The following is a 16,047-nucleotide window of genomic DNA, read 5'->3' as shown; positions in this document are numbered from 1 at the left end:
AGGTAGAGGTCATAGAAGGCAAACTAGTAGAGCAATATCCATTTTGAATATCTGAATCTTTAACATATATTTTCTGTTATTATTTTTTAGTAGTTTCTTATTATGGAGTGGTATGATTAAAGGGGGGAAATGGAAAAGGTGATTTATAACTAGGAATAATGTGAAAGTACGATATTGTGAATTTCATGTCTACTTATAAGGTGTTAATCTGCATTTGATGTTTCAATTTGCATCTGTTGTTTCTGCAAAGATACTGTTTGGTGTTTTCTTTTTTCCTCCTAGAACGATATTGGGGGAAGACCACTGTGAGGGTGGTTGGTTGTTCAGGAATTTTGACATTCTGAAGACATTCAGACATGGACAATAAAAAGGACTGGCCAGATTTAAAACACCATCGATACTACACTGAGAGTCAACGCTGCTGAGGAGCTGCAGTGTGATGCATTTTTTTGTTTTCTCTTACATATATTTTCATAATATTGGATTTTGTTCTGTTTATTGTAATCTGTGATAGTAATAGAGGACGTTTATATAGTAGTGATAATTTAGCCAAACTATTATGTCTTGCTTAGTTTTGAGTTTCTTTATTACATGAGTAATATTTTTTATAGTGCTTTATAAAGTTTTTTGTTTTAATTGATTGAAGAATGATGTTTTCTGTTATTGAGTAAATATACTGGAATCTCAGATGTTTTCTTTTTTTCGGGGATGCTTAGGGATATTGGTGTTAGGCAGGGAAAGGTCCATTGGAAGGTGCGATGGGTCGACCAGCCTGAATTTGGGCATTGTTTTGATTTTATTTTCTGAGGTTTCTATATGTATTTACTTAAGTCATATCCCTATACACACTGTCAAAATTCCTCCTTTTTAATTGGTCTGGAGTACTATATGTGGTCGCCTAAGGCAGAGGGGCTGTGAGAGAATTTTCCTGTCTAGATTGTTTGATGGACATTTCAGGACAGATAGCTGCCTGACAGGTTTTTCACTCTCACACTCCACAAAGCTGTTGAATTGTTAAGGTTATGCTGTAGGAGGAACTGTTATTTTTGTCACAACTGCAAGCATGTATGTGTTATTCATTTATTTTTCGAGACTCTGCGTAGTCTCGAAGGGGGGAAATATGTAGTGTCTGGGGCTCTATAGGATGTGTAACTTTATGGGTTTGGTATGTTTAGATAGGGGCCCCAAGTCAGAGGATGCACTGGGAGATGGGTGCTTCTCTGTTTAGGAGAATGTGGCCTTTTTTGGTCCTAGGTCTAGGGGTTTTGGAAGATGATTGTCCTTCTGAATGAGGCCTTTTATGGTATGGATTACATACGTTGTCTTAGGTTCAGGAAGACAACCAACTTATATAGGTGGGGAGTTAGAGCAGTTATTCAGAGGAGATTCACATTGGCTTCGACTCCTCTCTCAGGCAATCTCGAGTGCTTGATTTGATGCTGGACTTCTTTGTAATAAACCTCTTTATATACAAGTAAGACGGTGTCAGCGGAGTTTTCTTCATCATCATCACATCATCGCTGCTTAAGAAACAACAATCTTAGTGCTGCATTTGACACCATCAATCATAAGCTTTTATTACAGAGACGAGAGCATATGTTTGGCATTAAAGGAACCGCACTAAGCTGGTTTAAGTCATATTTGTCAGATAGATTCCAGCTTGTTCATGTTAATAATGACTCTTCTATCATCACTAAAGTCAGTCATGGAGTTCCACAAGGTTCTGTGCTGGGACTTATACTTTTCACTCTATATATGCTTCCTCTAGGAAACATTATTAGGAGGCACCAGATAAATTTCCATTGTTATGCAGATGACACCCAGCTGTACTTATCCTTGAAGCCAGGTGAGACTAACCAGGTAGCCAAGCTTCAGGCGTGTCTTAAGGACATAAAAACCTGGATGACCAGTAATTACTTACTCTTAAATTCAGGCAAAACTGAGGTTATTGTAATTGGCCCAAAACACCTCAGAGATACACAATGTGATAATATACTGACTCTGGATGACATCACCTTGGCCTCCAGTGCTACAGTCAGAAACGACCTGGTTTGCTTCTCGTCTCTCTCCCTCTCTCTGTCCTCATTCTGCAGGTATCACTACCTCTGGAGCAGCGGGATCCAGATCTACCACTACTCATCATTACTATTAACCACTGTTAATGTTGTCATTAGAATTGATAACACCATTACCTATACAGCTGTTCATGGTCTCTCTCTCTCTCTTTTCTCCTCTCTCCTCCTCCCACCCCCCCTTTTTCTCCTCCTAAATCCAACCGGTCGAGGCAGACTGCCGCCCACCCTGAGCCTGGTTCTGTTGGAGGTTTCTTCCTGTTAAAAGGGAGTTTTTCCTCCCCCCTGTCGCCAAGCGCTTGCTCTTTGTGGGAACTGTTGGGTTTTTCTCTATAACAAAGTAAGGTCTCGACCTTACCCTGTAAAGTGCCTCGAGATAATGTATATCCTCCTAGTTTTATTAAAAAAAGAAGCTCTGATACGTACGGTCACTCTGACAGTAGGCAAATGGGTTGGCCTGGTAGAAGTCCAGTTGGCTGAGGGGGTTTGGGTTGATATTGCACTCTTCTTTCTCTCTCTTCGCTCCCCCTTCATTGTTGATCTCCCCTTCCTCCAGGTCATCCTCTATGTCAGACCTGTCCATCTGTTAAACACACAGCACAGCCTTTACATCCATGAACAGTGATGACTGCTGCTTGGTGTCATCAATGATGTGATGAGTGATGGTGTGATCAATAGTCAATAACAGTTTAATTGATTCTGCTCCAGCTGTTATTAAACCTTCATATGTGAAATGATGAGGAGAGGTGATGAAGATACCTTTGGAGAACTGGTCCCACTGTCGTCGACTTCCTCTCTGGTGTCTGCTAGATTATTACAAAAAGACGAGCCGCTGGCCCTCTGGTGTGCGCACATACACACACACACACACACACAAAGAAAAGAAGGTTCAGGTTTCTGCAAATGCAAAACAATGTACAATCACACTCACATGAATTTCCAGTGGACAGACACTTATACCACCTACAACTTTTTCATTTAACCACAACAAAGACAATTACAGCAGCTCAGGAGGAGGAACTGGGATTCAACATTTCTGATGAGATTTGGAAAAACAGTCTGGAGGAAATCCATCACTGACATTACCTCATTCTATTAAACACGTCTGTAGGCTCCACTGCTCTAAAACTAAATGACACAGTATATTTTCAGGTGTTGGGGGGCAGTTGAAGTGGTCAGGATCTATCTGGTTGTGTGTTTCAGTTTTCTTCCCTTTTATCTGTTCATCTATTGTTAAAAAAAACGGAACATTAATAAGCTGTAATACTGTCTCCACCTTCTGTCAAATGATTCTCCAGTGAAACTAAAAGTAACAGCTCTATTTTCCTGACACATATAGATTATCTGCAGATGATTAAACTGCTGCTGCACCAGCTGTTTACTGAGAGATGTGTGTAAATCCTGGTACTGGTTAGGTTCTTGAGGTAAATGCCAGTTTCTGCCTGTGGTACTGCCTGATTACTTTCCTCTTTAATTAATATCTAGCATCACTCAGGTGCTGTCCCTTTACAATAATCAGTTACAATAATGCAGCTGTGTGAAACTAAAACACACAGAGCTCTCAGCACCATCACTTTGATTTACCATGATCAGGTCGGCATAAGCGGGCAGTGATTGGCTCCTTCCCCATGGCCTCATGGGAAGTGGATCATCCTCAGTGGTGTCTGCAGGAGACGTTGACTCCTCCAGCTGGCTCTCTGGAGTGACTGCACCTCCTGACAGAGAGCACAGAGTGTGCTCCTCCTGCAGGGGACAGCAGAGCGAGGTTGGTTCTGGTACAGTACACACTGTATACTGTATATACGTACAGCACACACGCACACACACACACACACACACACACATACACACAACTTGTCATACCTGCAGGATCTCTTCATAAGACTGTCTAATGGAGTCTTGCAGAGGTGTGTTCCTCTCTCCAGCCTCCTCCACCCTCCTCTTGGCCTGCTTCACCTCCTCTCTGAGCCTCCTCAGCCTCCACCGGGCTCTGGCAAGTTCCCTCTCATATTCCTCCACCTGGCTCTCCTTCTGCACCTCCTCTGCCTGCAGAGACAGGATCTGGAAAACCCAGCCCAGTGGGTCGTTAGTTTAAAGCAAACCCCATAGCTTGTTGGTTCCAGATGATACAAGTGATGCTGCTGCCAACCTGCTGAATGAACTAATCTATATCTTCAGTAGTGTCCAATCAGAAATCCTTGTAAACACACACACTAATGCAGCATCACATACTGTAACACAACCTCCAGAAAAAATGGCTAGGAAATGTATCTGCACATCAGTTACAGCAGGCTCATTATGTATTTATATAGACTGTGTTTAATTCATTTAAGAAGTCCAGTTTACAGTGAAAGAGACCATATGTACAATAACAGTCTATTAGTACCTGCTGACTCTCCTCATAGCACAGCTGTCTGGTTGTCTTTATTTGTTGCACCAGTTTCTCTTTGTGCTTCTCTAATTTATCCAGAGTCTCCTCCAGCTCCTTACGGTCCGACTGCTGCTCCTGAAGCTCTATGTTCTCCACCGCCACAGCATTCTCCAGCTCCTACACACACACACATACACAGGAGCAGGTGAGAAATGTTCTTTCTTCTTCTTCTTCCAGCATAGAACAGACCATCACCTGGATCCGGGATCTTCCATCACATTAACACGTTCCACATTTGGCTCAACATGTGATTGTTTTATAAAGTGCTTGTGTGTTGTTGTCTGATGAGAGCATCCACACTAATTTCATCTGAGACCAGGAAACAAACTGTCAGGGCTTGTTTTCCCCCGAGTCTCCTTCTCCCCTGTTTGTTTCTGAGTGTGTGTGTGTGTGTGTGTTTGTGTGCCCAGCTCTCCTTCCAGCCTGTTCAGTGGGAGCTAAACTCTCAGTTTCACAGATACTATAGTAGTGCTTGTGATTTTCCTCGTGCAACTCACTGACCAGATTTTCTCCAGTGCCAATACATCACTCAAGTCACCCTCCAGTCTCCAAACTTTCTTCCACTCATCAGCCTGCCTGTCCCCTTCCATTGCCAGCCTCCTTCGCCCCTCCACAGGAGACATGGATTCGTTCTTCTTCCTTGTCTTCCCAGAATGCTCTGGTTCAACAACACAATACAGTCCTCTATAAAGTAGTGGATTCTCTGTGGTCTGATACCTTTCTCAACTCAGAAGCCAAATAGGCCAGGTCACCACTCACTTCACAGCCTTCTCTGCCATGGGTGTGTTGTTTCTTAAATAGCGATGATGTGATGATGATGAAGAAAACTCCGCTGACACCGTCTTGCTTGTATATAAAGAGGTTTATTACAAAGAAGTCCAGCATCAAATCAAGCACCATGGATTGCCTGAGAGAGGAGTCGAAGCCAATGTGAATCTCCTCTGAATAACTGCTCTAACTCCCCGTCTATATAGGCTGGTTGTTTTCGTGAACCTAAGGTAAAACATATGGTTCCTAACTTACAGAAAAAGGGCTTCCTTACATAAGATGGGTGAGTCTTCAATCTCTCATCCACACCTAGACCTTTTGACCTAGAAACCCCTAGACACGACCCCTGAATCTTTTTGCCCTAGAGCCGTCTGGCTAAGGCCATTAAATCTTTTTGACCAGGGGACTTCTAGCTAAACATACGAAATCCATAAATTCACATAACATAACATACAGAACTTCAGATACTACAGGTGTATCTGCTTCTCTTGCTGAGGTTCTGACAGCGCCATCCACATGACCCTCAGTGCAGATCGCTCAAGCCCCACTCGCCTGTGAGCCATTCATCCCGACCCAGAATGCTACCCTTGACATTTGGGGGCTTGTGGGAGGTTTCTTCTGCAGTGCTGTCCAGCTGCAACCTGCTGTCTACTCCTCAGATAATCAGAGAGTGGGCGGGATGACGTGTCTGAAACTTTAGACTCTGTCATTTCCCTGTATATTCATTCAGATAGCCACCTTTGTGAATGTTGCGGGGAGAGAGTAATCCATATTCAAGCCCCCACAAGTCCAGACTAGCCCCCTATGTATGCCCCAACAGCTGGTCCTTCACTCAGTTTCTCACCTGTCCTCCCTGGACGAGCCCACACAGTTGGAACTCGCCTCTCTCTATCACGTCCTAACCATAAAAAACAACCTCTCCCTCTCATTTATTACATATTTTAAAACTTATGAGTATGAATGTGTAAGTGGTCATGGGTATGGATGAGATGTACTTGGACTGTGTGCGTGTATATATTTTATATTTATTTTTATATTATGCTACTCACTGGATTGCTCCAACAAAGTTTTGTTGTATGACCTACTGTACAATGACAATAAAGATCTATCTATCATTGACCCTGCTTTTGAACCCCTATTCTCCAAACTGGACCTCCACAACACCAATTACTTCATCCGAGTCTGAGAAGAGCTAAATGGAAAACCACTTTTAACACCATTTTGAGTGACGAGTCATCAAGACCCCTGAAGTTTTCCAACCCATGGTCAATGACATCCTCAGTGACATGTTGAACCACTTTGTCTTTGTATATGTGGATGATCTCCCAGAACACATTCAACATGTCCGGGCAGTGCTTTGTCAGCATTTGGAAAGTCGTTTGTAAAAGTGTAAAAGTGTGACTTTCACATAATCTCTGTGAATTTTCCTGACTTCATACCTGAAGCTGGGGCAGGTGAAAACAGACCATGCCAAAATCCAGGCCAAAACCCACTAAACAGGAAACAGTTGTGGTGAATCCTGGGCTTCACCAGTTTCTACAAATGATCAACCTGAGGCTACAGCAGAGTGGCAGCCACCCTCACACTGCTCCCCTCCTCAACAAACCCTTTTAATGGACTCCAGAGGCAGACTCTTCTTTGATCACTCTGAACCAGTTCCTCACTACTGTCCCAGTTCTAACCCACCCTGATCCCTCAAGGCAGTTTGTTGTGGAGGTGGATGCCTATGACTAGTGTGGGTGCCATCCTTTCTTAACCAGGTCTGGTAGGTATTATTAGTTGTCTGTTTGTACCTGACTCTATTTGGTCTCAAGTTCAGATGGGACATTCATTAAAGCTAACTTACCACTCCCGTTTTCATCACATTCTTTCTTTCATCAAACAGTGGTTCAGATTGCTGTCCATGTCCCAAGACACCACTGCCTTCATGTCCTCCTCCTCCAACTGTGCCTGCAGCAAGGCATTTCATTAACCTCCAGCTGGTCTCCTTCCCCCTCTGTTCTTCTCCATCAGAAGGTAACACTACCAGATTAACCTTTGTTGACTGTTTTTTTGTACCTTAATTTCCTTTTAGCTACAGAAACTGCAGATCACTTGGTCCTCTGTGTTTTGGTTTCACTGCATTCCCCTGAGCATTGTGACAGACCAGGGCCTGCAGTTCTTTTTCCAGGTCTGGGAGGCCTTCTGCCGAGCTCTGGATTCCACCACCAGCCTCTGCCCTGGTTACTATCCATAGACAGTGCAGACAAAAACAAACCAACATCTCAAAGCGGCCTTGCATTTTGTCACTGCTCGCCGCCTGTCCACCTGGAGTGCACAGTTTCTCTGGCTTGAGTGCGCTCATAATTCTCTCACCAGTACCACTGCACTGTATGTTCCCCTTCATGGCCTCTTTGGGCTATCGACTACCTGTCTTCCCAGTTTAGGAAGAAAATATGTAACTGTCTTGTATCTTCTTACAAACAATAGATACTGTACGTTTTCATGACCATTACAGCAAAACTACACTGGCCTGGAATGAGCTGCTAGGGGGACCCCTTCCATGGGTTTGTTGTATGTAGTTGTAGTTTTACTTCTCCTCTCTCAGACTTCTTTCTGGAGCTCTAGTAACAACAGGTCAGTGAGCCAATCAGAAGAGAGGCTCTGTGCCAATCAGAAGAGAGGATCTGAGCAGATTTCAGGTAAACATTCAAAGAGACCAAATCCTGCAAGGTTGGATGGTGGGTCCAGGTGGGCGGGGCTTGGGGCAGTGAGTGCTTTGTTGTGACAAAGTTCCAGAAGTCCTTATGGCTCATTTTAAGGCTCAGTTTATGAATACAGGCTATGTGCATTTCTCTGTGGACTGAGGCTTTGATACTTTCACAGTAATAATATAGAACCTAGACCTGCTTTATAATCACAAACACATGAACATTTACCAGACTGTATGGAGCTTTAAAGTAAAAATGAATAATAGGAAGCTTCTCAAATGTAAATACTTATGTATGTGCTATATATGTATATACAGGATTTCTTATTTATTTTTTCAAAACTGCTGTCCTACAACATCTATAGCTGCACACAAATGACTTCTGAGTAGCCTGATAGTAACAGTACATACCTTATAAAGATAAGACATGTTGTAAATAAATTGAGTGATGATAACAAAGCAGAAACATCCAGGGGTTCCATGATGTGAAGTCATATATATTTAGTATATAATGTAATATACTGTAACATGCATCATGAGCAATTAACATGATCAACTGCATCATGAAAACATTACAACTAGATTTAGGTCAAAACGCAGAAGCTGATCATTTCAGTTTACAGAGAAATGCTCAGAGATTAATGAACCTTCACCATCAAATAACAACAGTCAGCTGAGTGTCTGTGTATCTACACCTTCATGCAGCCTGACACTGGTCTCACAGCATCGTGACATCACATGAGTGCATCACGGGAAACCAAGTGATGGAGGGGTCCCAAACTGGAGACACTATACACACAAACACAGACCCACAAATGATTTATGACACGTACACATTAATTATGTGAGGAAAAAATGTGACAACAACACAAAACACCCAGACAGATATGTGAAAATCCAGCACACTCACACAAACACACACACACACCAGCGCTAGGTGCTGCGGTCTTCTTACTCTGATCTCGGCTGCCTTCGCGAGGACCCTCTCATCCGTTTCCACGACGTCGGTGTCCCTAGGAGACGACCAGCAGAGGAGACAGGAGTGTTTAAGGAGCGAGGAGAGGGAGCACTCGTTCTTCCAGTCTGCCTTCCCTCCATCATGTCCTCCTTCCCGTGATCCCTCTATTTTCTCCTGCTGCACCGCTGGCTCCTCCATTGCTGCCCTCACAAGCTGTCGCTACACTGCAGAGGAGGCGGAGCTGCCTCTGTGAATGTGTATGTGTGAGTGTGTATGTGTCTGTGTATGTGTGTGTGATCGATACACACAGGCAGAATGCACCAATGTGAGAATGGAAAGAGAGCGGGGGATGAGTCAGAGCGAGAGCAGCAGAGGAGGTGATCGTCCCTCCTCCTCTCTAGTCTCCTTCCTGCAGGTCTGTCCTCTTCTTCCCTTTTTTCCCTCCTACCATTCTCCTGCTTCTCTAGTCCTCACACAGCTCTCACCTCCTCATCTAGCTCCTCCTTTCCCTCCATCTCCATCACAGGCCACTGCAGTATGCATCACACACACACACACACACACACACTGCAAGCAATGATTGAGCCATTCATAAAAATCCCAGAGAGCACAGCAGCAGCAGGCAAATATTAAACATCACCAATCAATAATCAATCATAAACACATTTTAAATATGTGACCAGATTATTAACAACTGTCATTAATTAACTATATGGTTAATGATTTTACTACAGTTACAAATCACTGTTGACTGTAATCTAATTCAATTATGTATTTATTCCATTACTATTAAAAATAATAATACATTTTATCCATATATTTTTTTCTGATACTAAAATACGTTTTACATTATCATATATACAATACATTTGTTCTTCATCATCATCATAATAATAATAATAACAACAACAACAACAACAATAATTGTTATTATTATTATTATTATTATTATTATACACCAGTGGGGAGGCAGTGATGCATTGCACTGTGCCTCGTCTGCTGGAAAGAAGAAGAAGGAGATTGTTCATCATCATCAGCCTGAACCAGCAATTTGTCCAATAAACCTGAGAGTCCAGGCTGCTTTATCTGAACGCTTTGTACACTACGATGGAGGAGGAGGTTTAAAAACGATAATCAGCAGAAGCACAGAATGAGCGGTGATATATCCAGTGATATATTCAGACCATACTGCTCAGTCCAAACGTCACCATCTGTAGACACTATGTCCACATCCAGCAGCTACGTAGCAACATGATCCTTCATCTGCCAGCTCTGTGTTTGGTCTCCACCAGCTGCTCTTTGACTGAGTCTGTCTGCTGCTGCTCTGCAGGTGGTGACTTTGTGGTCTGAAAACCAAAACAATGAGCTGAACGAGGCCATAAGTCTCGGCAGAGCTGAGGTGGTGATAACTCTCTGAACAAACACACACACATACTGTAGTGACTGAAAAAAAATCTAAGGATGTTTTAAACCCACAGTACAGGTCTCTCAATCTAAACATCATGAAGCAGTGTGGGATCATGGGAGTTGTAGTCTTCTCTTGGTTTCAGTGTCAGTGGTTCAGGAGCTGAATTCTCCACAGAGGTCTCCTACTTTACACAACAAACAGAGCAGGTGATTAGAACCAGTAGAAACACTGAATCAAACAGTTGCACATTTAAAGTCAGTGATTGGTTGACACAGGACGTTGGTTGACGCTCCCTGTTGGACACAGGACATCTTGGAGTGGATGCATGGACATCCATGAGTGATGGGACCTGAGCTGTCTAACATTTGCCTGACTGTTTTCTCTGATAACTTCAGATCCAGACGTCTGATGATTAAAATCCTTCATCTGGTTCAAATATAGAGCTGAAAACCACCAATGTGGAAAAAGAGGATCTGAAACATGTGACTTAAAACTGGATAAAAGACAATTTATCTTTTTTTTAATCTTTATTGAAAAACATTCAGGGGAACCATGATGCTGACGCATGAGTGCAGAGGATATGATGTCATTGACAGGCAACCAATAACACTAACAGGTGAGTCTGACACCAGGTGACATGTTTAAATGAGCTATGCTGCTACATGACAGAAAACAGTAAAACTGCAGCCATGGATTTTGTTGATGCCTGAGCAATGATTAAATGATGAACTGATCAATCAGCTGGAGATTGGTTTTCGAGTGAACGTGAAAGTGCCTTCCTCTGTAAACTGAACAATACCATGGCAGACATTGTTTGACAGCATGACCTCTCTACTCTGAAGCTCTGATGTCACTGTTGACCCAGTTACCATCGTACCCTGGTGCTCCAGTTGTAACGTCCACATCAGCTGTTCACAGAAATAACAGCATCTGAATCACTTCAGTAATAATCAGTAACATTCTTTAAAACAACTTGCAGGTCTGTAGCTGCGTTAACTCACTGACACTGACAACAATAGACTATGCACTGCTCATAGCAGTATATTATTATGGTCTGATAACACAGGACCTTCACACAGTTTGTGAGCTCTTATTGTGAAAACTGGACTGATTTCCCTCTGGTTCATGAAGCAACACTAATTGAAAGTGGATCATGTTGGTCCAACCTGTCCCAGCTCAGAGCCCCTCATACTGTTCCTCTAAGAACAGAACAGATGTGAACCCACTTCACTGAGTTTCTATAACCATATTAAAGATGGCTGATGTGCATTCAGGTGTCTTTCTGTCCCGTTCTCTTAACCTGATATCACTGAGGGGTCTTCAAATTTATCTTGGACTCATTCACTCGTTGATTAGGTTTATGTCAAAGGTCAAAGGTTCCTATAACCTCACAACTCATGAACACCTTGAGTGGATTTTTTTGGCCAAGAATTCATGTTCTGATAAATTCACTTGCATTAAATTCATTCCTTCACTTGAGTGGATATGTCACATGGATGTAAACTACAACTGGCCTGACAGGTGAATCACCATGAAACACCACAAGGAGGTGATTCATGTTTGTGTTTCTCTTTATACATTATGCAGTTATATGATGATCATGTGATACTAAACTCACTGACTGACACAGAGCCTTATTTATTGTGTCTATTTACTTATCTATCTCTCTGTTTTTCCCCCTTTTTAACTGATTTTACTGCTTTTTATTATTATTAAGCAACTGCTACAGTCTTTGCATCAAAGCTGACATATATATATATATATATATATATATATATATATATATATATATATATATATATATACATATATCAGGATTGATTTGATTTGATTTTAATTGATTTGATGATTTGCTGTTTTCTTCCTAACGATCTTCAGTATGTGTCAACCTTGACTGATTTTCTCCCAGAATGCATCAGCTGAGGAATGTAGCCTTCAATGCTGAGCTGATGAGCAGATATGAACAGAGTGTAGGCCTCCATATTTAAACATGTAGTAACATTTTAGGTCAACTCTGTGTGATGTGGAGGTGTTAGTTTGTAGTCATCAGCTGGCTGCGGGAGCTGGTGGAGACCAATGTTCACCAGGTGACACAAACACCACTCCATATAAATTATAAGTTTGCTCTGTAAATAGGCAACAGTTCCCCCCTAACGTAATGATGACGACCATGAAAGACGACGACCTGTCAGCAGGTCTGAGTAATTAACTATCAAACCGATATTTAGACCCTCTCACTGTCTCACTTTCTCTAACACTGCGTTCATTAAAGAAGAAAACTTACATATGCAACATACATTTTCTTTGAAGGGACATTTTCCATTACACGTCTGGGGCAAACCCAGCCAAATGTTGTTCCCTCCCGTCTCCCCTCCCCTGCTGATCAGTCTCCTGATCATACTCCTTTGTCTACCCTCCCCGTCTCCGCTCCCCTGCCTTGATCATACTACCTGAGTGTCACTCCTTTGTCCTTTTGTTTCTTTGTCTCTGACCTTGTCTGGGAGCCATCCCTGCCCCCCTACTGAGTTCACCCTCCTGTAAGACAGTTACCTGTTGCTCATGACTAACCAATACACATCCACTATACGATCCATTCATGAAGTGTCTGCGACCACACCTGGGGACAGGGTATATCTGTTCTCTGGCCCTGCATTCTGGAGCAGTCCCTGATACCAGACCAACTCTGTGTCGGTAGGCTCACCATGACCTGGAACTCCAATGAACTTACACCACCACAGCAAACTTGGAACTAGACTTGGATTTTTTTTTCTTCAACATCATCAACCATCTCCTTGAATACATACCACCTCATGTTCAGTCTCGTGGCTCTGCCCCCTCCAACTAACATTAGTGCACGTTCACTCAGAGTGCAGCTGAACATACAGACGACACAAGCTCGGCCTCAGGCTCCACCCACACTGACACGTTTTAGTTTTAAAACTCATCTCTTCATCCACATGACTCGACTCTCGAGACGATCAAAGGTAACACCATGAATTAGTTTAATCACAATCACAGTACTGAATATGACAGAGACCCGTAAGCACCACAGTAAGCGATCAATAATCGAGCTAAAAGTTTGAACTAATCCTGATATTGATTTGAAGTCATATCACACAGCTTTGGGCAGCAGTCAGCCTGTGTCTGACTTCCTCTTTCCTATAACAGTCCAAAGGTGATTTAACAGTTCAGATAAGTATCAACATCCTTTACATGACCAACAGTCAACGGCCAACACTGAAGTACAAGACGTAAAACTCCACTTACGGTGCCACACGTTAAAGCACACATCAGGCAGAACGGCCCCTTTCAGAAGGTTATATATTGGTGTATATTTCATGCTACAGTTAACAAGTCATACCAGCATATGGTCCAGGCCAGTGAATCTGATGTTAAACTATGTTTGAGGTCATTTAGAGACACTGTCACATTTACAGCGTCTGTCCAGCAAGGGGTGCTCTCAGGATTACAGCTCCTCTCTGTCCGTCCGCTGAACCTGGGTTCTTCTCAGGAGCAGGGGGTGTGATGGTCAACTGACCAGAGCTTCAGCCATCATTAAGAGGTGATAATTAGTGATGTTAGGTGAACACTCAAAGTGTGTGTTGAGCACAGCTGAGTGAAGCACATATTTTAAACGTACAACATAACTGATGATGTGTGAAGCTTCTTGTTGGTACCATGTGACTGCTTTTGAGACCTCCAAGAGAAATGATGCATTCTCATAGTTTATGAGACTGACACTGACTGATTGTATTTGTGATGGATCCTCTCCAGTTTGACAGCATCTTATTTCTCCCTATGGAGTATAACATAGCATAACGGTATTATAGGTGATTTAAGTTGACTGAGATATACTCTGTTCAAAACATATGTTGATTACTTTTACAGAAATTACTATAAGGGTCTGCTTAGAATAACAAATATTGTCATGGTTACATCTATACTCTTACATTGTTTATTAAAATGTTGTATTTGCTCATTTTACATTCTGGCCACTGATAGATTAATGGATCTAGATGTAAAGGTAATCTCCAGAGTAACTAGCAGCCTCAGACATGGTGGACATCAACAGTGCAAGAGCAGGCGGGTAAAGAGGAGGTCAAACAGAGTAAATGCACAGTGCAGTCTGCTCACCCTTCATCCCTGCTGCTCCTCGCTCTCGGTGTCCTCAGACAGTCCAGGATGAATCGCATCATTACTGCAGCGCTCGCGCACTCATCCTCTTGCTGTCACTTCCGTTACGGACAGGTCTCGTGCGGCAGCAGCACGCGCCAGCTAGTCCACAGACGGATGGACGGACCGGGCTCTGGCTTCCAGCCTCCTCTCTGTTAACTACAGACCGTAACCAGGGAAGAGGGGAGGGAAACGACACTTACCAACGTGAACAGGACTACCTGTCCACTCTGTCAGTGTAAGAGCACCAACTAAAAACCGCCTGCCTTGTTTGTAGCATTTACAGGACAGCACGCAGGACAATAAGCGACGGAAATAAAATAGTTTGTTCCACATGTGTGATGTTTTATATCTGTTCAACCTGAGGCCTCAGAGGTCACTCCACTCACCATATTTTACGACAGGTTACGTTTACGTTGAAGGAACCCTCTAACCGTTTCCGGTCTGTTCCTCTGCTGCAGCTCTGTGGTAACTACTGTCAACCTGCGAAAAGTCATTACATAATCAGTCACCGTGCATTAAGCAGTCCATCACCAGCTAACCCACCTAACCAGTCTATCACTAACTAACCCTCCTAACCAGTCCAGACCAGGTGTGATGGACAGAGCTTTATCTGATGACTGTAAGAAAATAAAAGTTTATTGTATGCAGCTAGGTCACAGCACCTTCAGAATAAAATCACAGATTTGAAACCTGTTTATTTGATATGTTGCTTTGTTTGTTCTTCATGCTCATCACTGAGTTCACTGTGTCAGACTCAGAGTCAGACTTCTACACAGACCTCAGTATGGCACACCATGAGGTCCAGGAACCAGGTCCCTGTCCCCTCAGTCCAACATGAGACTGGAGGCTCTTCTGAGTCACTGCTGTCAGACACTGGACCAGTGAGGACATTACTGACATCAGACCCACTGCAGGAACACTGCTGATGTCTTTGTCTGTTAAACACTGAGTCCAAACTACCATTGTCATCACACCTATGATCATATGTTTACTTATAATTTAGTTCAATAGTGAAATCAGTCATTTTACCACAATGATGTGGTGACAACAGGAAAGGAGGAGCTTTAAAAACCTTTTAGAATAAATTCATTTTTATTCACATTTTATTTATTTATTTATTTTATTTATAACAAATCTTTTTTGTGTGTTGTCAGATAACAACATACACACAGGTGACATTTACACTGAGGAGACTTAAGACACTGAGGTCACTGAAGGCATGTCTCCAGCAGTTAGTGAAATTTTGTCCTCATCACTGTTTAAAAGCTTCATTTGTTAAAATAAGTGCAGTGAGAAATGTGAAGTAAGAGCTGAGGACACAAAGGAAGGTTTATTTCCACTGTGAGAAAACAAAGTCACTATTGAAGAAACAAATTAATTTTGTCCGTAAAAAGTAACAGAGACTAATAAAATCCCACCAGTCCACTGGTTCTGACTGAAACACACAAACCTTGAACCAGGAACTTTAACACACTCAGTTTTTCATTTAAACTGCCTCAACAGCATCAGGTCTCACACCAGATTCATGACCTCTAGTGACCTCTG

The 16,047-nt window shown here is 42.6% G+C and overlaps 1 protein-coding gene across 8 annotated transcripts in view; it reads right to left on the bottom strand.

Moving 5' to 3' along the window:
- The window catches only part of LOC139628911 (putative leucine-rich repeat-containing protein DDB_G0290503), a 42,938-nt gene extending 27,493 nt beyond the window's left edge, over positions 1–15,445 (bottom strand). Inside the window, exons 1-9 of one of the 8 annotated variants that reach the window (XM_071491085.1) lie at positions 14,461–15,444; positions 8,889–8,973; positions 8,656–8,749; positions 7,118–7,497; positions 4,459–4,620; positions 3,936–4,133; positions 3,657–3,815; positions 2,832–2,912; positions 2,499–2,655 (exon numbers count right to left, since the gene is read on the bottom strand). In XM_071491085.1, the coding sequence (XP_071347186.1) occupies positions 2,499–2,655; positions 2,832–2,912; positions 3,657–3,815; positions 3,936–4,133; positions 4,459–4,620; positions 7,118–7,240 (880 nt within the window). In that variant the 5' untranslated portion in view covers positions 7,241–7,497; positions 8,656–8,749; positions 8,889–8,973; positions 14,461–15,444. Of the gene's footprint in view, positions 1–2,498; positions 2,656–2,831; positions 2,913–3,656; positions 3,816–3,935; positions 4,134–4,458; positions 4,621–7,117; positions 7,498–8,655; positions 8,750–8,888; positions 10,508–14,460 lie in introns of those variants that run through there. The other 7 variants (XM_071491086.1, XM_071491088.1, XM_071491084.1 and 4 more) reach the window with 7 other exon arrangements.
- Positions 15,446–16,047: the final 602 nt, after the last annotated feature.

The sequence above is a fragment of the Trachinotus anak genome, unplaced genomic scaffold (assembly GCF_046630095.1).
Source record: "Trachinotus anak isolate AG129_WGS33_773 ecotype Australia unplaced genomic scaffold, CSIRO_AGI_Tana_v1 ptg000012l, whole genome shotgun sequence".
Lineage (NCBI taxonomy): Eukaryota > Metazoa > Chordata > Actinopteri > Carangiformes > Carangidae > Trachinotus > Trachinotus anak.
This window is presented reverse-complemented; position numbering and strand designations above follow the sequence as displayed.